The sequence below is a fragment of the Ambystoma mexicanum genome, chromosome 1p, assembly GCF_040938575.1.
Source record: "Ambystoma mexicanum isolate Mex_15411 chromosome 1p, UKY_AmexF1_1, whole genome shotgun sequence".
Taxonomy (NCBI): domain Eukaryota; kingdom Metazoa; phylum Chordata; class Amphibia; order Caudata; family Ambystomatidae; genus Ambystoma; species Ambystoma mexicanum.
Genome location: NC_090921.1, coordinates 198,267,953 through 198,292,430, shown reverse-complemented (window position 1 = coordinate 198,292,430; position 24,478 = coordinate 198,267,953). Strand labels below are relative to the sequence as shown.

Sequence of the window (24,478 nt, the reverse complement as noted above, 5' to 3'; positions counted from 1 at the left end):
CAGGGCGCGACAAGGACACAAGGACGAAGAAGAACGGGACAACACATAGAGAGCATAGAGAGGGAGGAAGCAGAACGATGGCAACTAGAAGCGGTGTGGAGGTTGTCTAATTATATGAAGAGAAAGGTCTTCAATTGTTTCCTAAAGCGTTGGAGGTTGTTTTCCAATCTGAGGCTGCAAGGCAGTTTGTTCCAGTGGAAAGTCGCCAGGTTCGGAAAGGCTCGGCCGAGACCAGTGGCTTTACCTGGAGGGCTGGGATTGATCAATCCTTGTTTTGCAGATCTCAAGCTACGGCTCGGCTCGTACCAGCTGAATTTATTCTTAAGGTATGCAGGTGCCGTGCCATATAGGCATCGGTGGGTTAGGATCAGTGATTTAAACTTGATCCGTTCCTTTACAGCCAACCAATGAAGATCTTTTCTGTCCTTGGTGATGTGTTCACGTTTGGATTTATTAGTGATGGACCTAACAGCATTATTCTGGAATTATACCTGTAACATCTTCGCCTTCAACATTTTAAAAGGCAAAGCCTTACAAAGGAATCAATCCAGTTCACAGCGTTTATCGACTTTACTCAAGCATTCGACCGTGTTGAAAGATCTCGGTTGTGGGATAAACTAAAAACCTGGAACTGTCCGGAAGACATTCTAGCCCCAATACAAGCACTTCACCATAACACCACGTTGAGAGTACGCTTGAGCCGTGAGGGCAAGTTGTCAGCTGAAATTCCAAGTACACGCAGGGTAAAGCAAGGCTGCCCGTTGGCATCAGCACTTTTTCTGGCCTACATTGGAGATATCCAATCAATTGAGGCGTCTACAAGAACCTTTCCTCCGAAGATTTTTAACACCATAATAGGATGTTTGCTCTACGCAGACAAACTCACGTTGTTTGACCAAACACAAATAGGGCTACAACACCAACTAAACGGCCTTCTACAATATGCAAACAACAATCACCTTGAAATAAATAGAGACAAAACCAAAATCATGATCCTCCAAAAACACGAAAGGAAAAACACAGACTTCAAATGGTACTTGGGCCAAAAAAAAATTGAGATTGTCAAATCGTTTAAATATCTGGGAGTTCACCTAGACAGCTCGCAGCATGAAAAGACCATGCAACATGAGCTGCAGACAAAAATCAACAAATTAGCGGCCCAAGCAAAGGTCATAGACAATAAATTTGGGAAATGTTCCATGTTGCCAATCATCAATTTTTATAGAATGAAAGTTGTACCCGCCGTCACATATGGCACCGAAGCTATGCCAACCATTCCCAAGCAAATATGGACCAAACCTGAAGCCTCGTTCTGGCGACAGGTGCTTAAACTCCTGAATTCAACATCAGGAGTAGCAATCAGACGTGAACTAAGTCTCCAGTCATTAGAATGCACAGTGAGTTGCAACACCAGAATGCTTTTCAGAAAATGCAGAATGGAAAACAGCAATGCAATATTCTGCATGATTAAACTCGAGATGGATGGGCAAAAATCTGAGATGCTGATCAAATGGCAAAAAGAAAATCAAACTGTGCTCCAGACAATCGCGTCAGATTAAGATGAATTAATTTCAAATCCCTGTAGAGTTTTACGTAAATTCAAAGACGCGGATTGGGCTAAGACTAATGACATGGCAGCTAAATTACAACTCATCTCACATCTTCCAAGCAACACAACACAACGAAATGAGCCACAGCAGCTAATAAAGCAATTTCCAAACAAAAAAGATTGTAACTTAATCCTACGCGCTCATCTGAATCTCTTCAAAACTAATGAAATTCTCCATATTAGAGGTCTCAGTCAATCGTCGCAGTGCCGATTTTGCCATAACGCCACACCCCCACCAACTGAAACAATAGGACATCTTTTGATGGTGTGTCCAGCAACCAAAGAAATCAGGCAATGCTATTTGTCCACCATGGTTGGACTTGATATCCTACAAGAAGAAGAGACATGGTGGCACAGACTCATTGGAGGCAACACACAGTTTGGCAAATCGCGACAGCGAAAATTTTAGAACACATTGACAGCAAGTTGCTTACTGCTGATCTGTGACTAGGTTAAGCAGTCATTCACAACTAACTAATAATGAACAATCAACAGAAGCAGAATCACCCAAGACAAAAATGGACTTTACAAGCACACGATCTGCATGTGCATGCAAGAATGATTTTACAATATTGTAAAAATCTTATTTTGATTAAACAATAAAAAAATAAAAACATGTTCTCACAATTGATGTCAATGATTGTCAATGTATTTCAAACAATGATTCAATTGTAATTGTATATTAATTCCTTGTTTTATCACAATAGGAAACAATGCAGCCTTTGCCTACCAAAGGTGGACAACCACTGGTCTACTGCTCACCTCCACGTCTTAGCTATAATAGTGTTAATAATAGTTGGCTACATTGAACCCACCTAGAATGGCTGCACTAGATGGTCAAAATGTATTGGTCTTCCATGTACAATGACACTGGGGAACCCACCCTGCATGGACCACACTGTAGCATTCAAAACACAACAGCTTTGTACATTTCTGTGTCTTCTAAGAATAAGGGTATATCTGTCACTGATTCATAGCAGCTGGTCTTCTTCCATCTTAGCAGACTGTATTCAATGTATAATATGCAGAGGGTATTTAACTGACATTTGCCCATTGTTGCTAAATGCTAAATGTTGTAATGGCCCACATGCTTCTTTATAGCCTCATTTTAATGATTTCTAATGTGATAACATCACTCCACTAGACAGTTCCCTTCTCCATCATGTTCCGATGACACCCAGAGGAATATCTAGAATACAACAACTCAGCTAAGATTACAATGAACACTCCATCCTGTATTGCATATCTGATGGTCTTGAGCTATCTTAAAAGGAGAGCACCTCAAATTGGATAAACATGATCCAGTAAAGAAAACAACAAACACCATAATAGTCAATATCTTTCCCGATGTCCCCTTTAATATTTGGGGCCATCTAGATTCCCATACAAAGAACCATTGGATAACAGGGAAATTGTACTTTTCGAAGTTCAAAGAATCATGCTGCTTTTATGTATGTACAGAGTAAAAATATTTCAAGTAAGGCAGAAGGGAAAGTTGCACATTTCTTCGAGGCAGCCTCTAGTGGACATATAGATGCTTATTGCCTAGCAGGGCTTTAAGTGGGTTTGGGGCCAGCCGGGCCAGGCCTCAGCAGGATTCAGTGGGGGCTCTGCCGGGGCGCCCTGGTCCCACCACAACGTTGGCAGTACACATTATCCAGCTGCGGCTGCAGCAGCAACTGGAGATGCACCCACCATTAAGCCAGGCAAGCTGACAGAAGTGCCAGCCAGCCACAGCTACCTTTAGTGACTGAGGTATAGCCTGTGGCCATGAGCAGTGGCCAGATTGTCTGGGTCATGTTATAAGGTGATGACCCGGACAATCTGGCTACTGGCCATGACCGTGACAGACAAAAAGATTGTGTTAAAGTGGCCATGTCCACCTGGGACCGGCTATGTGGTAAAGTTATTCGAAAGTAGGATAGGTATGAAAGGGAAAAGAAATGTGCTTGCGGTAATATGGTCATAGAGTTCTGACTTCGCCTGCTGCAGGCTGCCATGGAAAGGGAAGAGGGGCTCTGTACAGAGCCCCGCCTTCTCTTTCAATAGTGGCCATCTTGGAAAAGGATTTTCCTTCCTACAGCGGGCTGCTGCAGGTGTCCTTCTGTAGGAAGAAAAATCTATTTATTAGCACCCCGGGTTCCTGCTTTGGGGACCAGGGGTGCTAATGGCCTTTATCCCCCATTGCAGGGGTGTCATGATCTCTGCTTCCAAAAGGTCAGGGTTTTCCCAACTCCCTTGGAAGCAGATCCATAACCCAGGTTCCGAGGGCCAACCAGTCCCAATTGGGACCTTTTGGACCCAGTCCTGGCGCCAGTGGCACCAGGCTCATAAATGTGCCCAGTCCCAGCGCTGGAAGCGCCGGGCTCATGATGCTTGGGTGGACTTACCTGCAGCAGACCATGCTGCTTACTTGCCTGCCAGCTGAGCCTCTGATCCTCTTCTGTTTGGAACTACTTTTCCTGTTGGGTGGGGCAGGAGCCACTCCCTAGATTCAGAACACTGGAACTCTTCTGGAAAGCAGGAACTCTTTTCTTACCTAGGCGTGGCTGTGGAAGGAGACACCTAAGCACTACAGGAGGCTATTTAAACCACACCCGGTGGATGAATCTTGCTTTGCGTTATTCTGCATCCTCTGCAGCAGAACGCTCATCGTGTCTTCTGCATCGGATCCTGGGCCTAAGGAAAAAGGCTTACCATCCTGAATCCAGTCTTCAGCAACACCTATAAAGACAAGAAAGAACAGGTTAGCATTCCGGCATCTGAAAGACAAAGGCTTACCTACTCTTCGTGCGCTCCGGAGGTCTTCACACTGCATTCCGGCATCTGAAAGACAAAAGCTTACCGACTCTTAGCACGCTCCGGAGGCCTTCGGCGCTGCATCCTGCATCTGAAAGACAAAACAAGGTGCGTTTAAAGACATTGGGGAACTTTGATACTCACGTGCCATTACTCCTTTCCACATCAACCCCAGTGGGTATTCCGGCACCCTGCAGCCGCTCCGAACTCGTACCTGCAAAATAAAAGACAGTTAGAGCGCATCGTGAAGCAGGCAACAAGCGCTTACTTATGTGCTTCCAAGCGCTTCTATTCATCATACGGACTCCATCTTCAACTCACTTCAGCCCGTCATCCGCCATCGCCGGAACCTGCAAAACAAGAGACATCATTGCTAAAGACTTTAAAGACAATAGAATTACTCGAAACTTACCGTTCGTGCAGTAAACGACGGACAGCAGTCCTCTGAAGTCAAGAGGCCTGCGCTACCGATCCAGTGAAGAAACTGGTTACAGCACCCTGCCCCGAGGCAGATGGAGAGCTCGGCATTCACTTACCTAAGGTGAGAGCGTTAACCTTTGGGGGTCTACAGGAGAGCAAAAAAGGGAAGAGATAGGGACACCCCAATAACCCCAGTTCATTAATCCCATATTTTCTGTCTGCAGACATCTTACTCTTGAAGTCAGGCATACAGTGCACAGAGGTCCAGCCCAAAGAGCCAACCGGGTGCTACACATCACCTTTGAAGATACGGTAGTCGCCCAGTCAAGACCGGCGCCTCTGCGAGAATCAGGTGAGCGTTACAGAACGCAAAGCCTACCGCAAAACTCTCGCCCAGGCGCTATGGAAACCTCGGATACTGACCATCTAGCCCGGTTACTTGGGGAACTAAGGGCAGAAGTGCATGCAGCTCGTCAGGAAACGAATGCTCTAAGAAGGGAACTAATTATTTCCAAGGAGAGAACAGACGGTCTTGCTAGACAATTGCTACAGTCACAAGCCGGACAAACCCCGTTACCCGCATCAGGGGCAAATCTTCCTTCAACATCCTCTATGAATCCAGTGCAGATCAACCTACCTGGGAATGTACCTCTGGCTCCGCCCGAACGATTTTCTGGTGACCCAAAGAGGTTTGCAGTATTTATCAATCAGTGCCGGTTGCACTTCTTATGCCGGCCAGCAGCCTTTCCAACTGATCAAGCTAAAGTAGCTTTTGTACTTTCGTACCTTAGTGGCAATGCGGCAGACTGGTCGATCCCTCTAGTTAATCAAGATGATCCGGTTCTCCATGATTTTCAAGCCTTTCAGCTTAGTATGGAAAAACTGTTCGCAAGACATTCACAGGGGCAGGCCTTGGACAATGACCTTCTTTCGTTGCGACAGGGTAATCAAGACCTTTTGGCTTATATTGCATCTTTCAATAGACTAATAGTGGAAACTCAATGGCCTGAGGACAAAAGGATTACGCTGTTTTACAGAGGTCTACGTGGAGAGCTCAAAGACGTTTTAGCCCAAGTAGTGAATCCCCCACAAGACTGTTCGGATTATATAAACTTGGTCGTTCAAATAGATCATAGACTGCAGAACAGGAAGGCCGACCGTTCCAAGTTTGATGCTCGAGTATTTTCCAAACCGCCAACTCCTTCCAAAGGAGTAGACTCCGGGGAACCCATGCAAATCGGGGGTCTGAAAGGTCCTCTAACACAAAAGGAGCGGGAAAGGAGAAAACAGTTGCAATTATGCCTATATTGCGGAAACTCAGGGCACTTTCTTTGAGACTGTCCGGTGAAACCTGCCAAGAAGGCAGTAGGAGCTGCAGTTACCAAAGTTACAAACTCTGAGCAGGGAAACGACCTCGCCCGACAAGAATAGATGTCCTCTTGCCGAGCGTGAAAACCAGTTCCGTGACCTCGCATTTCGTGATACCTATGGTCCTCATTAGCCCTGATAATCCGGATCGATTACATGCAATTGAAGCTTACGTCGACAGCGGTGCCATCGGCAATTATGTGGATCATGAAATGGTTTTGAGGATGAATCTAACTCTTTGTCCCAAGGCTGTAAAGGACGTCATTACTACAGTGGATGGTACGGAGATAGCCTCCGGGCCAGTAACGCATACCACTCAAGAGGTGACGCTAGTAAGTCAAGATGGACACCATGAGAAGATCGTGTTCGATGTGATCAAGGCCCCTCAGTTTCAGATTATTCTAGGAATACCTTGGTTAGAGAAACACAATCCTCTGATCGATTGGCGAGCAAGAACGGTCCAGTTTCCAGAATGTGTCTCTACTTGTCACCCTCCACCTGGTGTTGCACTGGCAGCAATTTCTTCAGAGACTCCCCAGTTACCTCCCGAATACCTTGAATACCAAGATGTTTTCCGGAAGGATCAGGCTAACACTCTACCTCCTCATAGGTCTTATGACTGCCAGATAGACCTGATACCTGGATCTACTCCTCCTTGTAGTAGAATTTATGCCCTCACCGAGCCTGAGAACCTTCACCTTCGACAATACCTGGACCAATACCTGGCGAATGGGTTTATTCGTCCTTCCAAGTCCCCTGCTTCTTCAGCTTTGTTCTTTGTTCCAAAAAAGGAAGGAGACCTTAGAACTTGTATCGATTATCGCTCCCTGAACCAGATCACCGTTAAGAATAGATATCCGTTACCTTTGATCCCTGAACTCCTGGACCAAGTCAGAAAAGCATGCATATATACAAAGCTGGATCTTAGAGGAGCTTACCACTTGGTACGAGTAAAAGAGGGCGATGAATGGAAGACGGCCTTCCGCACCAAGTATGGGCTATTTGAATATCAGGTCATGCCCTTCGGACTTTGCAATGCCCCGGCCGCCTTTCAATATTTTATGAACGATGTCCTCAGAGAGCTCATAGATGTGTGTGTTGTTGTTTACATTGACGACATCCTCGTTTATTCTTCATCGGAATCTGAACATCGCAAACACGTGAAAATGGTCCTCGAAAGATTGCGTCAACACAAACTTTTCGCTAAGTTGGAAAAATGTGTTTTCAACGTGACTGAAGTTGAATTCTTGGGATTCATATTATCACCTGGCGGAGTACGTATGGATTCAAAGAAGGTCGATGCAGTTCTCAAATGGCCATCACCATCCTCCGTAAAAGGTGTGCAAAGCATGTTAGGCTTCGCTAACTTTTACCGCAGGTTTATCCCCGAATTCTCTCGAATAGTCCAGCCCATCACTGCCTTGTTAAAGAAAAACAAACGTTTTGAATGGTCTACCGAGGCGGAACAAGCTTTCCAGGATTTGAAGACTAAATTTATCTCTGCACCAATCTTAAAACACCCTCGCCCCGAACTCCCCTACATCGTGGAAACTGATGCTTCAAGCCTTGCCATGGGGGCAGTTCTATCACAAAAGGACCCGGTAACCAATCAGTTGCATCCCATGGCATTTTGGTCCCGCAAATTCTCGCCTCCTGAAATCAATTACACGATTACTGACAAGGAACTTCTGGCTATCAAGTCTGCCTTTAAGGCTTGGCGGCATTATCTGCTGGGGGCCCGACATACCGTTACTGTGATTACGGATCACCGAAACCTGCAATATTTGAAAACCGCAAAAGCCCAATCCTCTAGACAACTCCGTTGGGCATTATTCTTTGCCGAGTTTGACTTCATAATTACCTATCGACCTGGTACAAAGAACGGTAAAGCTGATGCCCTTTCTCGGATGGGAGTGGAAGAACACTTGATCAACCCTAAACCTGTACCAATCATTCCCGAACAAAGAATTCTGGGTGTAATCGCCACAGAATCCATAGAGGAAGTTAAGGATAAAGCCAGGCAACTTGTAACTCCAGCAGACATACAAAATTGGCATCTGCAGGGAAAGGACTTTGCAGTAAAGGACAACTTATTGTATTTCCAAGAATGATTATACCTACCCAGCACAGATTTACAGAAAAAGGTAATCTCCTGTTATCACGATTCTTTAATGGAAGGTCATCCCGGTATGGCCAAGACCTCAGAAAAGATCAAGCGCTACTTCTGGTGGCTGTCTTGGAAAAAAGATATTAGAGACTTTATAATGTCTTGTGGAGTATGCGCCCAAAACAAGAGTCAAAAGGAAAGACCAGCAGGCCTCTTACGCCCTATTGACATCCCACCTCGCCCTTGGCATACGCTTTCTATGGACTTCATCACCGATCTACCTCCATGCTCCGGATACAATACGATTCTAGTAATCGTGGACTTATTCTCCAAGATGGCACATTTCATTCCGCTCAAAGGCTTGCCAACAGCAGCAACTCTGGCCCGAGAATTTCTCAAAAACATCGTCCGACTACACGGTTTTCCTTCGGTTCTAATTTCGGATCGAGGTAGTCAATTTATTTCTCATTTTTGGCGAAGTTGCTGTCGGTCGGCTCAAATTGATGTGAGACTATCGACCAGTCACCACCCTCAGACCGACGGACAAACCGAGAGGACCAATCAAACTCTGGAACAGTATTTACGCTGCATGCTGCAACAAACTGAAAAAACTTGGAAAGACATCCTTTGGATAGCCGAATATGCCTACAATAACTCTGTCCATTCGGGAACTGGGAAAACACCGTTTTTTCTTTTGTACGGCAGTCACCCTCGAACCTCGGAGTTGGATCCCCTCCAAGATCTTGAAACACCAGCAGTAGACTACCTGCATTCTACAATCACCCAAGCCTTTAAGGAAGCTGTTTCTCACCTTCAAAGGGCTAAAGAACAATACAAGAAAGGAGCAGATCAACATCGGAAGGAAGCCCCTCAATATCAAGTAGGGGACCAAGTCTGGTTATCCACCAAATATCTACCTCTAAAAGGGCCACGCACATTCAACCCAAGATACCTTGGTCCCTATTCCATCACTACCATAATAAACCCAGTAGCGGTCAAGTTGGACTTGCCCCCTCACATGAAGATACATCCGGTCTTCCACGTCTCTCTATTAAAACCCGTGCAACCTCAAACCCGACTAACTAAATCTCCGAAACCCATCCTAGTTGATGGAGAACTCGAGTTTGAAGTCAAAAGCATTCTGGACTCCAAGATCTCCAAATCTAAACTATTTTACCTAATTGACTGGAAAGGCTACGGCCCCCAAGAGAGATCCTGGGAACCTGCTGAATATGTCCACGCTCCTCGCCTAATCAAAAGATTTCACCGAACATTTCCTGACAAGCCAAAACCCCCGGAGAAGCCCGGTTTGGGAGGGGCCTTGAGGGGAGGTACTGTCATGATCTCTGCTTCCAAAAGGTCAGGGTTTTCCCAACTCCCTTGGAAGCAGATCCATAACCCAGGTTCCGAGGGCCAACCAGTCCCAATTGGGACCTTTTGGACCCAGTCCTGGCGCCAGTGGCACCAGGCTCATAAATGTGCCCAGTCCCAGCGCTGGAAGCGCCGGGCTCATGATGCTTGGGTGGACTTACCTGCAGCAGACCATGCTGCTTACTTGCCTGCCAGCTGAGCCTCTGATCCTCTTCTGTTTGGAACTACTTTTCCTGTTGGGTGGGGCAGGAGCCACTCCCTAGATTCAGAACACTGGAACTCTTCTGGAAAGCAGGAACTCTTTTCTTACCTAGGCGTGGCTGTGGAAGGAGACACCTAAGCACTACAGGAGGCTATTTAAACCACACCCGGTGGATGAATCTTGCTTTGCGTTATTCTGCATCCTCTGCAGCAGAACGCTCATCGTGTCTTCTGCATCGGATCCTGGGCCTAAGGAAAAAGGCTTACCATCCTGAATCCAGTCTTCAGCAACACCTATAAAGACAAGAAAGAACAGGTTAGCATTCCGGCATCTGAAAGACAAAGGCTTACCTACTCTTCGTGCGCTCCGGAGGTCTTCACACTGCATTCCGGCATCTGAAAGACAAAAGCTTACCGACTCTTCGCACGCTCCGGAGGCCTTCGGCGCTGCATCCTGCATCTGAAAGACAAAACAAGGTGCGTTTAAAGACATTGGGGAACTTTGATACTCACGTGCCATTACTCCTTTCCACATCAACCCCAGTGGGTATTCCGGCACCCTGCAGCCGCTCCGAACTCGTACCTGCAAAATAAAAGACAGTTAGAGCGCATCGTGAAGCAGGCAACAAGCGCTTACTTACGTGCTTCCAAGTGCTTCTATTCATCATACGGACTCCATCTTCAACTCACTTCAGCCCGTCATCCGCCATCGCCGGAACCTGCAAAACAAGAGACATCATTGCTAAAGACTTTAAAGACAATAGAATTACTCGAAACTTACCGTTCGTGCAGTAAACGACGGACAGCAGTCCTCTGAAGTCAAGAGGCCTGTGCTACCGATCCAGTGAAGAAACTGGTTACAGCACCCTGCCCCAAGGCAGATGGAGAGCTCGGCATTCACTTACCTAAGGTGAGAGCGTTAACCTTTGGGGGTCTACAGGAGAGCAAAAAAGGGAAGAGATAGGGACACCCCAATAACCCCAGTTCATTAATCCCATATTTTCTGTCTGCAGACATCTTACTCTTGAAGTCAGGCATACAGTGCACAGAGGTCCAGCCCAAAGAGCCAACCGGGTGCTACACATCACCTTTGAAGATACGGTAGTCGCCCAGTCAAGACCGGAGCCTCTGCGAGAATCAGGTGAGCGTACAAGGGGCTGCAATGGAGGATATGGTTTGGAACCCTCGTTATTTATTTATTCATTTATAAGCGCCGAAGCCTGCAGGCATCAGGGCGCAAACAAACATACTTCGCTTGGGCCAATAACTTGGGCTGCCGGGCCGTTATGCCCTGTTCCCTCCCTGGAACTGGGGATGAACGACACATTAATCCCATTAGCATAACACAAAACGCTAATGCAAATCATGGACAAACGTTTTGAGTCTATGTACTTTACTGAGAAATGTAAAGTAGATGGATTCTATAAGACTTTTTTTTTAGTTCTATTTTTTAACCGTGAAATGTGGTCCCAACAGGAACTTTTATTTTTGTTGTTTTAAAAAAGAATGGATGCAACAAGGTGGACAGGGGAAGATGATGCACGTGTGTTACTTCTAAGGTAGTAGGCAGTGTTTCTCATGCTCCTCGATTACAGCTTCAAACGGAAGTCAACATTTCTTCCCCCTGCATAGTGGTGTGTTGCAGTATATACAGAGGACTGTTGTCTCAAAGATATGGATCAATAGACTCTTTTATTGCTTTATTGCTTGCAAGGTAGTTGGTGGGATTTTGTGTCCCACAGAAGTAGGCTGTGTGGTTACAGTATTGGTTGAGGAAGATGATGTGGAGGAAGACAGCCTAATACTTGCTAAGAAAGGAACAATCTTTCTGAGAGAATTGCAATAGTTGGATTGGTTGTGATGGCGCATCAAGGCGGTCCCGTAGGGGTAATGTCCAGGTGTCCGTGAGTGCGTACAAAGTTGCACTCAGTGCATTTCACATTTGTAGCTTTAGCCTTTGGTACATTCGCAACAGTAGTAATGAACTGGCACACCCATGATTCTCTCTGGGTGCTAGAGGTAGGCACTTCATCTACCTCATCTTCTTGGTCCTCTTCATTGTCTTTGGAAATACTGCCCTTTTTTTGTTGTGTGGGTCCTCTAGCTGGTGGTGGTGGTGGCTCTTGGGGAGGATGCCATTTTTAAGAAGAATAGCAGTTTTGCTACTATTCTTCCAAGTATGTGCTTTGTACTAGATTGTTAATGGATAATGAGTAATAATAGGTGTAGGAGCTGTGCAAGGGTACATTTTGAGCTTGAAAATTCCTAGATCAATAAGAAAATGCAGTTCCAAATGGTCCTCGAAGCAAGGACCCGAATGCGAAGTGCAAACACGTTCATGGACACGTCATCATGCCGCGCACAAGCACATGGCCATGCGGCACTGTCCGGAGGTTTGACAATGATGTCAGATGTTCGTGGAAGTCGACGGAATCAAAAACAGTGGACAAAGTATAAAAGTGTTAAAAATGATGCTAGAAGGTTGGAAATGACATTGTTTTAAGGTGAAACGATGTAAATTGGACACAAACGTTGCTATATTGGGGTAAGTGTGATATTAGTAAGTTGTAGGAAAATAGCATGCACTGGTATAAACCCATGAAATTCAATGAAAAATCTTTGTTAAAGGGATTTTATGGTTAAGTTGCACTAATAAAAACCTATGAAATTCAATGAAAAAATGTTGTCAAAGGAAGGTTATGGTTACAAGTAAAACCGAAAAAACTCAGAAATCCACCAGTTATGGTAAGCTAATCAACCATAACTCACGCCACCACGGTGCAATGCTAAGACTAACACCCAGGACATCACAGATGTCTGGGGCAATTTGGTTGCATATATTGCAAGAATGGGGAATGGGGGTTGCGGAGGTGTCCCCCTTTCCCATGTTTGATATTTTGCAATTTTGGGGGTGCAGGGATGTCCTCTGATTCCTTAAAATTGTAGGCGGGGGACAGAAAAGAAGACAAAAAAAGAATGCATGGTCATTTATATTGGGACCTGTGCAAATTAATTTCTGGTCAGTTTGCTGCTATGAACATTTTCTGGGTAAAACATACCCAAACCACCTCTCCACCAAATGAATGAAAATGGGTTGTGACATAAACATGCATAAAAGATGTCACGTTACGTTACTCCCAATGAAAATGAGCTTTAATGTGTTTAATTATGCATGTCCTGACAAAAACTGTCAGCTTAAGTTATTGAAATACATCCAAAAGCAGAAGACGCCACCAGATAAGACGTAATCATCATCATACCAGTAGAGATGTCGAATGGAGTATGAGCTTGCTATTTAAGAGCCTTGATTATTAGCAATTATACCTTCTGAATATGGATGGAGACAGAAGCAAATGCCAGCAATATTTTTTGCATGTTCTGGAGGTAGAGTGAAGGAGATGATCGGGTCAAATGCTCAAGACTTTTCCTCTACTTTACCTCCAATATCTGGATTTGTTGGCTTGGTATAAGTAACTTTAATAATGTTTCCATTGCTTTTTTACTGCACCGACCAACTCAGTTCGCATATATCAGTACTCTATAGTCTCTTGTAGTTGACCATGCAAAAAAATGTAATCTTCAGAATAGCTGCCCTACCTCACATCTAAAATTGAATTTGACACACTAAGAAGAAATGTATGATAGTAACCATAGTAACCCTGATGTGCTTGATGATCTTTCTTATGTATTGAGCCCATTGTCAAAGTTTCTATTTTTTTCAGATCAGTTATTTTTCAACCCTTCCACTCCTGAGTGACCGGAACCAGTTCCCGTCTTTCTTCCGTACTATTCCCAGTGATGATTTTCAGTTTTGTGGGCTGGCTCAATTGATGATGCACTTTGATTGGACCTGGATTGGCCTACTAGCTGCAGACAATGATTATGGCCAAAATGGACTTCAGATATTGAAGGCAGAGCTCCACAAAGCTGGGGCTTGTGTAGCCTTCTCAGAAAACATTATCCTCAGTCGAGCAGACCGCAATGCAAAGCGTATCGTTCAAGTGATTGGCAACTCAACAGCCAATGCCATTGCCATCTTGTCTCTCGATTCACACTTGATACCTCTGTTTGATGAGATGGTGAAATGGAATATCACTGGAAAGGTCTTCATTGCTAGTGAAGCCTGGTCAATGTCAGCTCTGCTATCTGTGGATAAGTATGTGCCCATCCTCTCTGGCACTATTGGTTTTGCTATCCACAGTGGGAAGATGCCAGGCTTTAATGAATACCTTAACAGTGTACGTCCTTCAAATTTTTCTGATAACATATTCTTTAAGGATTTCTGGGAAGCAGCATTCACTTGCACGTGGCAAGATCCAGAAATTCTGCAAGGGTCATGGAACAACCAAGGGACACCTTGCAGAGGGGATGAGAGGATGGACCATGTCAACGGCTTCGACAATGATGTTACCAGCCCAAGAGTCACCTACAATGTCTACAGGGCAGTTTATGCCATTGCGTTGGCATTGCACGATCTGAATTTATGCAGGGCAACTAGCGGCCCCTTTCACCATGGAACCTGTGCCAACATTTCAGATTTCAAACCTTGGCAAGTAAGAACTGGTGATTAGAAATGTGCGTGTTCAATGCAAAAGAGACATATCTAAACATAGAGATGAACATAGACAGAGTGTGCCTCAATGTTTTCACTTTTAGGATCATTAGCGCCTACATATCGAGATCAAAGACACACACATTGATGCTCAGTCTTGTATTTTCATGTCACAGGCCAGTGCATTGTGGAAGTTTTAGTTTCCATCTGTTTCAATGCTAGACATCATAGAATATATTGAATTATTCACAGTGCTGGAAATGGAAAAATAATATTAGGGGAACTGTCTCCTTTTTGGAGGGGCGGGGCTGTGGGAAGGAGGGGCCCTCAGCCAGGTTACATAACACAGTGCCCCTTCATAGAACCCAACCCTAGCAATTTGCATAAAAACAAAGAGCATTATGGGAACATCATACTGTCCACAATTATGAATGTTAAACATGTCTTATTGTGATTCAGTAAAACCCCCTTTTAAGTGAATAATTAACTCTTCTGTTTAGATTGGTCACAGTATTCACCCTAATAAAGAGATGTCTGTAAATTGCAGGACATACATGCTGTTTGGACAGCAGCAACAGTGTATGCAACGATTTGGCAGTTTCTGCATGCAGTGCTTTGTATTCTGAACGCTGTAGAAAAATGGGTTACTTGTACGTACAATGTAATGAGCAGACTGCTTTCAGAAGACTAGGCAGTGGGTGCCGAATCATCTGACAGTCATGTGCTAGAGTTATGTGCTGGTCCCTGGGTGAGTCATCTGCTGGCCCCTCGGTCTGTGGGACAAAGCGGTGCTCTCGCAAGAAATGTTTTGGTGGAGCCCCGCTCCGTCTTGTTCAGCCCCATTCCCTGCACTAATTATTAATTATTTCATAGCATACATTGTACACTATGCTGCATCTACTCTATAGGAGAAATACCTAGGGGGCATATGCAAATACACACACCAAGCACATACATTTGGCATGCACTTGCCTGAAGAAAATAATAGTGCAATACAGAATTAAGGCAGTGACACACAGGTTAATCAAAGGTAAGTAAATCCTTCTACTACAAATCGGACATAGCAGAAAGGAATGGAATGGAGTCATCAGACTAATGTAGTTTTGCTCAGGACCATAGTAGTGAGAAGCACTGTTCAGGACAACCCAAAAGACACACACATAAGAATACAGATTCAAAGGTGTCTATTTGCACACACTGTAGGGTTGAATCTGAATGCTTTCATTGTGAAAATTGACTCTTTACAAATGGCAGCTGAAGATGAGCATCGTAGACCTTCACATTCAGGTGCCCTATTTCCTGGCTTGTGTATAATCCAGGGAGAGGAGTAGAATTTCTAGGCATTAAAGTGACCATTTCGTTTGATATGATATGATAAGTCACATATAATGCGCCTGTACACAAGTGTTTCTAGGCACAACAAGACAAGGAAGGGATAGACAAAAAAGTACAAAACAGCGATCTTTCTAGGCCTTGTGCCATTGAGATCGCACAAGTGCGGGGGAGAGGAGAGTGCAAAGGAATTCAAAAGAGCTGCCAGGGAGGTGGCTCAGAAGTGCAGAGAGTCAGGGGACCATATGGTTGCAGATACAGTCCCTAAGTGGTTGGGAGCTCTAGAGGCAGTGCATGGGCAACTGGTCGTGCAGGAGCCAGGTCCCATGGGTTTAGTGGGTGGCCAGGTAACCGGTAGGTGCAGCAGACAGGGACATCTGCAAAGGAGAGGGCGAGAGAAAGCAGAAGCAAAAAGGAAGGTCTTGAGTTGCTTCTTGAACCTTATGCGGTCCTGTTCAAGTTTGAGAGAGGCAGGGAGGCTGTTCCAGATTGAGGCCCCAGCAAAGGACAGAGATCTACCCCCACTCACTGCCCACTCATAAGCGTCTGATCCACAGAGAGTTGGAGGTGGATGAGCAGAGTTCTCGAGAAGGAAGATGCTTAGGAAGAGAAAGTTGGCTTTAAAGTGGTCTCCGGCCCTAGAAAGCCATGTAGATGATGATGAGGGTCTTGAACTTGGTCTTTGCATCCACAGGGAGCCAGTGGAGAGATTTCAGGGCTGGAGAGATACCTTCCCTGGGCTCGAGGCCAAGGACAAGTCTCACAGTCCTGTTCTGTATTAGTTATAGAGGGAGAAGAGTAGAGGCAGGCATATTTAGAAAGAGGCTGTTGCAATAGTCCAGCCTTGAGAGGACCTGGACTCTGGAGACAGTGAGCTTCTGGGGGAAAGTGAGAACAGGAAGAAGACCTCGCAGGAGGAGAAGCTGATAGTGTGACTTCTTAGAGATGTCAGAGATGTGAGGAGAGAAGGATGGGGTGGAGTCAAATATGACTCCAATGTTCTTAGCCTCACAGGAAGGTGCAGGTAGAGGGCCCATGGTGGGTGGCCAGAGTGAGAAAGAGATGGCGGCAGCATTTGTCCAAATGAAGAGGTTCTCAGTCTTACTGGTGTTAAGGCAGAGATCGTTGAAAGCACACTATTCTTGAATCATGGACAGAGAGCCAGGTATGAGAGAAGGAGAAGAGGAGGCTGAAGGGAGCTTGAAGGGGAGCTGGTTGTCTACCACAAAACACTGAACGTTAGAACAGAAGGTAGAGATAGTGGCCAGAGGTGCCAGGCAGTGGTTAAAGAGCCAGGCAGAGAGGTTAGACCCCAGGGGGTGTAGGATGTTTTGTATGTTGGGGCAGGTTCTGGATTTGGTGATATTTTTGTACCATAGTAATTTGGCAGTAGATTGGCAGTAAACTGGCCTTACCATTAGAGATAGTTCAGTATTACCCTATTTTCGTGATACTATAGTGTTAGCTTATATTGGCAGTAATTTTAGTGGTATCTTATTTTTGGTGATATTTTTAGAATTACCTTATTTTTGTGGTATAGTGGTGAACATGTCTTTTATACCATTGTCCCATCATAGAACAAACTTTGCCTCATTACAATTGTGGCCCACTTTTGGATGACTATAGATACTCAGTGGACCTAGCACCTTTAGGGTACCCAGTGAGTTTATTCAGAATGCAACTTATTGCATGTAACTTGTGTTACTGACTTATTTACATTCAGTAACCTATGTGCTCTGGGGCACCGCCTTCTCTTCATAGCATGCAGAGAAAAGCGCATCCACACACACACACATAACCTTTAGTCTTGCTTATTTGTATATATTTACTCTTATCCTTATCCTAACCTTGCCCATGTGGTAAATAAGGTAGCAACATGCTCTACCGCAGTTATATGACACTAGGATTACCCACTGATTTTTCCCCTGCTATAGTATTCATGGGAGACATCAAATAAAACTAATGCACCAGCTTTGCTTTTTGTCATAATATTCGTGCTTGTTATACACAATCCAGAAAATTGCAATTACCCCTATGCTTACCAAAATCGAGCATAACCTCCTCTTCTAGAAAATAAATACAGAACAGAGTACAAGTAAGAACATGGCAACACGAAAAAATCCTGATTCATTTCTTTTTCATTTCTTTAAACAATTGCACATGGAAAGGAATAAAAATAAAGCATTTGTGTTATAATTCAGCACCCTGAGCTAATCTGATCACATGTCAGCCGCCCACGTAGTCCTCAATTACATAACTTAAAAAATGTATTTGTAGTCTCCCTCTATGTTCTGTCTGCTTCTCTTGTTGCCAGGGTTTATCTTCGCAACCTCACACCACACGGACACCGCCTTTGGGATTACACCTCTCTACACTGCTGGCCGGCTATCTTCAAAACTGGATTCCCGGAGCCATGTCCAAGAAGACACTGACAGCACTTGAGTCTCTGGAAGAACTGATTTATCTCCCCAGCTCAGTTTATTAAAAAAATACTGGCTCTCTGTCAAACTCAGATCAGCCTTCTCTGACCTCACACTACCACCTCTTGATTCCTACCAATAATATTACAAGAATGTCCTGCAACAACTCCCTGACTATCAGGACAATGGATACAACTAGGGGGTTGTCCTACCCTCTGTGAATCAAAGGAATGTAATATAATTAAGGTGCAAACTGATTTTTAGACCATTATGGGTGCCCATGCAACTGGGGTAACCATTGTTAGAAACAACACTTTTGCTACCGATAAACACATATCTCTTACTCATGCAGAAATGCCAGCTTTTTATTATTAGTAAGTTGGTGCTTTTTCTTTTTTTGCAAAATATTTAAGTATTTATATATACATGACAATACATGATGATCATTGTGGTGAACAGACACATTGTTATTTTGAAAAGAAAATTCAATGCAACATGTTTACAGATGTCCTAAGGTGTAAACCAACCACTTATACATTAAACAGATAACTTGCTAGTAAGTTGAATGTGCCTTGTGGTTAGGTACAGAAAACACAGGATGGAAGTGCGGATTGGAGGAGACGTTGATTGTAGGTCGATATTAGAAACACTCTGGCTCTCTATCAAACTCAGATCAGCCTTCTCTGACCTCACACTACCACCTCTTGATTCCTACCAATAATATTACAAGAATGTCCTGCAACAACTCCCTGACTATCAGGACAATGGAGACTTCCGTCAAGCAAGGCAATTATTTCCATTTACCTTCCTGTCACACATATTTCTCCTCTCCATGGAAAAACACTCACATGGAATAAATCTCACTGTGTTTGACAAACTGCATGATATGTTAGAGGAGCAGTTAATAGGTTAGTGGGACAAATTAGTATAGGAGTAGTTAATTATATATTTCCTATGCAGTTCCACACAGAGAAAATCCCCCAATCTGTACATATGCACTTTTTCTGCATTTTAAAATGACAGCACATTGTGCTAAATGTTTCTGAAACTAAGCCCATTTTGCTGGTTTGGCCAAATGCTTTTCCAAAAATGAATGCTTGATGGCTTGTTGCTAAAAAAGAAAAACGTTTTACTAAACCCTTTTAAAAATAATGCTTTTTTCAAAAATAATGCTTACTGGCTTGTTCCTAAAAAGCTGCCCCTAGAACCCATTTCAAACTAACTGTATTTACATACTAACCAATGAAACCCCACTTTTGCTTCCATTTGAATCTGTACACGTGCTTTTGTTTGCACAAATATGTCATGTATGAATATATTCCTACATACCCTCCTTTTTACGACAATTTTGGCTCATAAACCCATAATTGGAGGAAACACATATGAAACCCTAAAATGTATGTGTCCCGGGACATCTCTCCTTCCCCATTGTTGCCAACATCCTCATCTTTATGGATAACATAATCAGCCATCCTCCCATCACCATCACCAAAACTGCCAAACACACCATACTGCGCTCCACCCAGGTTCCCCAATTAAAGGTATCTAACTCTGTTACACCCAAGCTACCCACATTATTTTTCCTCAAATGGTATGCTTTTCCTTGTGGCTCAACAAAAATTCCACATCTGGGTCAATTGGAATCAAATCTCTTTGAAAAAACTCAATATTCTCCACTTGGCTTTCCCATATGTAATTAGCAACATGGAACAAAGTTAAACCCCCAATGGAGACAATTGTGTCCTATGGAACATATATATATATATAAAATACATTGTACTGTAGTTGCTTGATGACAAATGTTCCATGATTCAAATGTGTAATCGTGTAATTCTTCAAAGAAGTACTGACCAACCACCTATTTTTAACTATATTAGCTTGTGGTAGTTCCTCACTACTCAAATTGCTAATGACCACTTCACATCCTCCTGATTCACCTGGGTCAGGTTTCAATCCACAAATAGCATCTGTAGCATCGGGAGCAAATGGTTTACCTAGACACATATAATTCTGTTTTTTAAACCTTATACATGTGTCCAAATTCGAGATCAAGTAAAAATTAGGTTCCCAAGACTGAAATGCCACCACGTCTTGGGTTTTTATCATAAGATATTTATCTTTTTGCCAAAATCCCACATTGTGTACCAGTTTTTGTCTGGTATATGAGTTCAGGAGTAATATATGGAACACATAACAAAAACCTAATCGACAATCTCTCCAGATTCACATATAGGGGCATTGCGCTCCACATTTCAAATGCAATTTTAACCGGCATTACCTCTATTTGTATTTGTATTTTATTTATTTATATAGCACACCAGGCCAAAGGCATCCGGGCGCATCACTTAGGTTACAACAAAGTATAAGCAAACAAAATAATTTACAAAATTATGTACATAAGCAGATAGTGCAGGACAGTTAATTACATATTTACACAAGAATGAGCTGTAGGCCAGAGCATAAGAGGTAGCTAACGAGTGGTCTGAGTCAGGGGTAGGTCTTGGGCAGACAACCAGGCTTTGGCCTTGCTTTTGAAAGCCTGGAAGGATGGTTTAGCTCTTAGTGGGTTGGGGAGCGAGTTCCAAAGTTTCGAAGCCATGACTGGGAAACTGATCCCGCCAGATCTCTGAAGGTTGAAGTGGGGTATGGATAGGCAGTTGGTCTGGGCTCTTCTGAGGGGTCTGTTGGAGGTGTGGATAGAGAATCTATTGGCCAAATAGCTGGCAGCTTGGTCGGTGAGGCATTTATGAGTTAGAGCAAGTGTTTTTAGAGAAATTCTTTGTGTTACTGAGAGTCATCGGATGCTTTGTCTGGTGTCAGAGATGTGTTAGTTCCTGGGGACATTTAATGCAGCTCTAATGGCATTGTTTTGGATGATCTGTAGCTTATTGATATTGCAAAGGTAGTTGCCAAGATAAACGGCATTACAATAATCGATTTTTGACATCACCAGAGTCCTAGCTAGTGTAGTACAGTTGGCTGGTGATAAAAATGGACGGCAGGCTGTGATGAGCTTACATGTGTATGCTGCAGCAGAGGAGACTGCATTAGTTTGTCTGGCCAGAGATACGGTGGAGTCAATATAGATGCCTACCGTTTTATTGTCCTTTGAAACCTTGATGCTGTTACCATCAATGATGAAGGATTTAAACCAACGGTCTAATTTGTTGAGTCTTTGGTGAGAGGATAGGATGAGAAGCTCTGTCTTTTCGTCATTCAGACAAAGTTCATGTGCCCCATCCAGGCTTGGATGACTTGGTAGATGGAGTTAAAAGCAAGATAGTCCGTTGTATGATCGCCTGTGATGGGGATAAGTATCTGGGTGTCGTCTGCATAATTAGTGTGGGTGACACCCAGATAGGCCAAGATATTGAATAGTGGCTTCGTAAACATGTTGTACAAAGTAGGGGAGACACACAATCCTTGTGGTACCCCACAGGTGACTGGTGAAGGATTTGCGACCGCAGAGCAAGAGAAAACCCTCATGAATCTGTTATCCAGAAATGAACTCATCCAGGCTGTTGCTTTGTCAGAGAAGTGGGCAATTAGTTTGAGGCGTCAACAAAGTATTTGGTGATTTACAAGGTCAAACGTCACAGATAGATCTAGTAAAAGTAGTTTGCCCTTATCTTTTAGGTCTTCAATCTGGGTTTTAAGATCAATAATCTCTCTTTGAGTAATCCTTGCTATCATTTGGTTAATAATATCAGATGATACAAAATACAATGGTATATGCCCAAAAATGTGTTGTGAAATTGCAGTTTGCACTTCTCCCAAATATTGCATCAACTGCCTACCAAGAGGATTAACTATGTTTATAATGTCACTTAACACCCAGTAATGTTTGACCACAACATTTGTGCTGTGCTGCATAATATCAGTCTCTTCATTTAATAGAACAGCACTCTCATTTATAAATTGTATCTGCTCATCCAGTCCGCCTCTAATTCCATCTAAGGTCCTTTGGATTATGTCCAGGTCATGGGTCAACTGCTGTGTTTTAGCACTTAATGTCCCCACTGAGATTGCATTGGCTGTAGACATTGTAGTGCCCACTACAGCCCCAATAATAGTCATTACCATGGATGCTACAAGTAATAACACTCCCCTTTTACCCCTTCTTTTCTTTATATCAGATGAATTTACAAAAGTTTTCTCCAGCTGCATGGTTTGTCTTTGATCGCTTGCCTAGCATCGACCTTCTGTAGCTTCAACTATTCTTTAGTTTGGTCAGATGCAATCACAGTTTTATTAATACATTTTTCAACTAAACTCTCAGGGTTTATGGTGATATACATATTTTGATAAATGAATCTTCTATTTCCCAGAATAAATCCAGGTGACTCCTCCACTGCAATTCCAGATGCCGGTCCAGGTTCAACAATCACTTGTGTGCCTGCACCTTCAATTCCAACCACACCCACCATAAGTATCGCAGCAAATATCCATGTCTCAAACTTGATAATTATTGCCTTTTCTTCTTTATACTTTGTCTTCACCTCCATTCTTCGGTCCGGAGGCTTTCCTAAATCCTTGGTCCTGAGGTCTCTGGTCCAGCGGTCTCTGCTTCAGCAGTCTCTGGTCCCTGTCAGGACAATTAATTATTCACATCTAAATTGAATAGAAAAGAACAGATTAAGTACATAGCACAAAATACATTTCCATCCCTTTCACCACTCAGCCAAAAATAAAAATGTGTTTCAAGCTCTCATAACTTATCACTTTTGGATACCTGCAATTAAACACACATTAGAAAAAAAACAATATTTACACCTCACATTATTATATAGCACAAAAATGTTCATGCAGAATAACTTTACCACACTGTACCAGAGTAAGTTAACCTGATTTAGCACCTTCCATGAATGCATAGTACCACATTTTCTTTTTTCCAAATGTGAAATTTTCATTTATATTTACTTCTACACTAAACTATATCTCTGGTTTCTCATGGAGTGAAACATACACCACCTTTGCATTAGGTTACATGCATCATGAAACTGCCCTTCAATGCATCCGCTAACATAAAACATACTGTGCTCTCCATTCTTTAAGACAACTTATTATTATTTTTTTATGCAACCAGTACACTTAACCCATCTCTATCTGCTCAAGTCTCCTGATTTTAGCTTTGGATGACAGGGATTAATCTGGTTAACATGGACAAACTGCTCTTTCACCATTTCACCCTCTGTCTTTAATATTTTATGCACTACGGGGGATATCTTATCTACTATCTCAAATGATCCTTGCCATGCTGCAAGGAATTTTGAATGTTTATGCTTATTTTTACCAAAATGGAACTTGTATACCCGATCACCTATTTTATATTCTCTCACATATGTCTTTTTATCTTATAGGACTTTGGCGCTTTCAGCAATTCTTTCCAAATTTTGCTTTGCAAATGCAAATGCATGTTGTAAATGCTTCCTCAATTCTTCCACATACTTGTGAACTGTAGATGCAATCACACGTGTCCTGTACAATAAATGTTGTGGCAGTAGTATTTTTCTTCCTGTCAACACCTCATGAGGACTGATACCTGTTGCTTTAGCAGGAGTCAACCTAATGGTCATTAACACTAAAGGTAAACGTAAATCCCAACTGGAACCTGCCTCTGCCACAAACTTCTTTGGTATCTCCACGACAGATCTATTGCTTCTCTCTACATTCTCCGAAGAGGCTGGCTGATATGCGATATGCAATTTCCTTTTTACCCCCAATATCTGCCACATCTTGCTCATCAAGGTACTTGTGAAATGACTTCCTCTGTCTGACTCTATTCTTTGGGGTAACCCAAATCTTGAAAATATGTGATTTACCAGCAATGTAGCTGCTGTTTGTGTACTACAATCTGGTGCAGGAATGCATTCCACCCATTTCGACATTAAACATACCACCGTCAATAAATATCAGCTTACCCTACCTGATCTCTTTATAGGCCCTACATAGTCGATTAGTAAAGCCGACCATGGAAGGGTAAAACCTCTTTTCATTAATGGAGCTCTATGCATTGGTGAAGCATGTTTACATTTTGCACATACCAGACACCACCTGGTATATAATTTCACATCTTGGACATGTGTGGCCAGTAAGCATAATCTTTTAGTATTTACAAAGTTTTTTGAGAACCTCTGTGTCCTGCAGTTATCGCATCATGTGAATGGTGCAACATTAGCCCTCTGAATGAAAGAGGTGCCACCCACTGTATCTGCCCTGTTACAGATTCCCTGATCATCAGACAATCCTGCAGTTTAATTTGTTTTTTGTTCTTTAATAACACTCTTAACTCTTCTTTT

At 43.3% G+C, this 24,478-nt stretch overlaps 1 protein-coding gene across 1 annotated transcript in view; it reads left to right on the top strand.

Moving 5' to 3' along the window:
- The first annotated feature begins 989 nt into the window (after nucleotides 1-989).
- LOC138467196 (extracellular calcium-sensing receptor-like) overlaps nucleotides 990-24,478 on the top strand; it is a 52,092-nt gene continuing 28,603 nt past the window's right edge. The window contains exons 1-2 of the mRNA XM_069607257.1: nucleotides 990-1,397; nucleotides 13,598-14,428. Coding sequence (XP_069463358.1) covers nucleotides 990-1,397; nucleotides 13,598-14,428 — 1,239 coding nt within the window. The remainder of the gene's footprint in view (nucleotides 1,398-13,597; nucleotides 14,429-24,478) is intronic.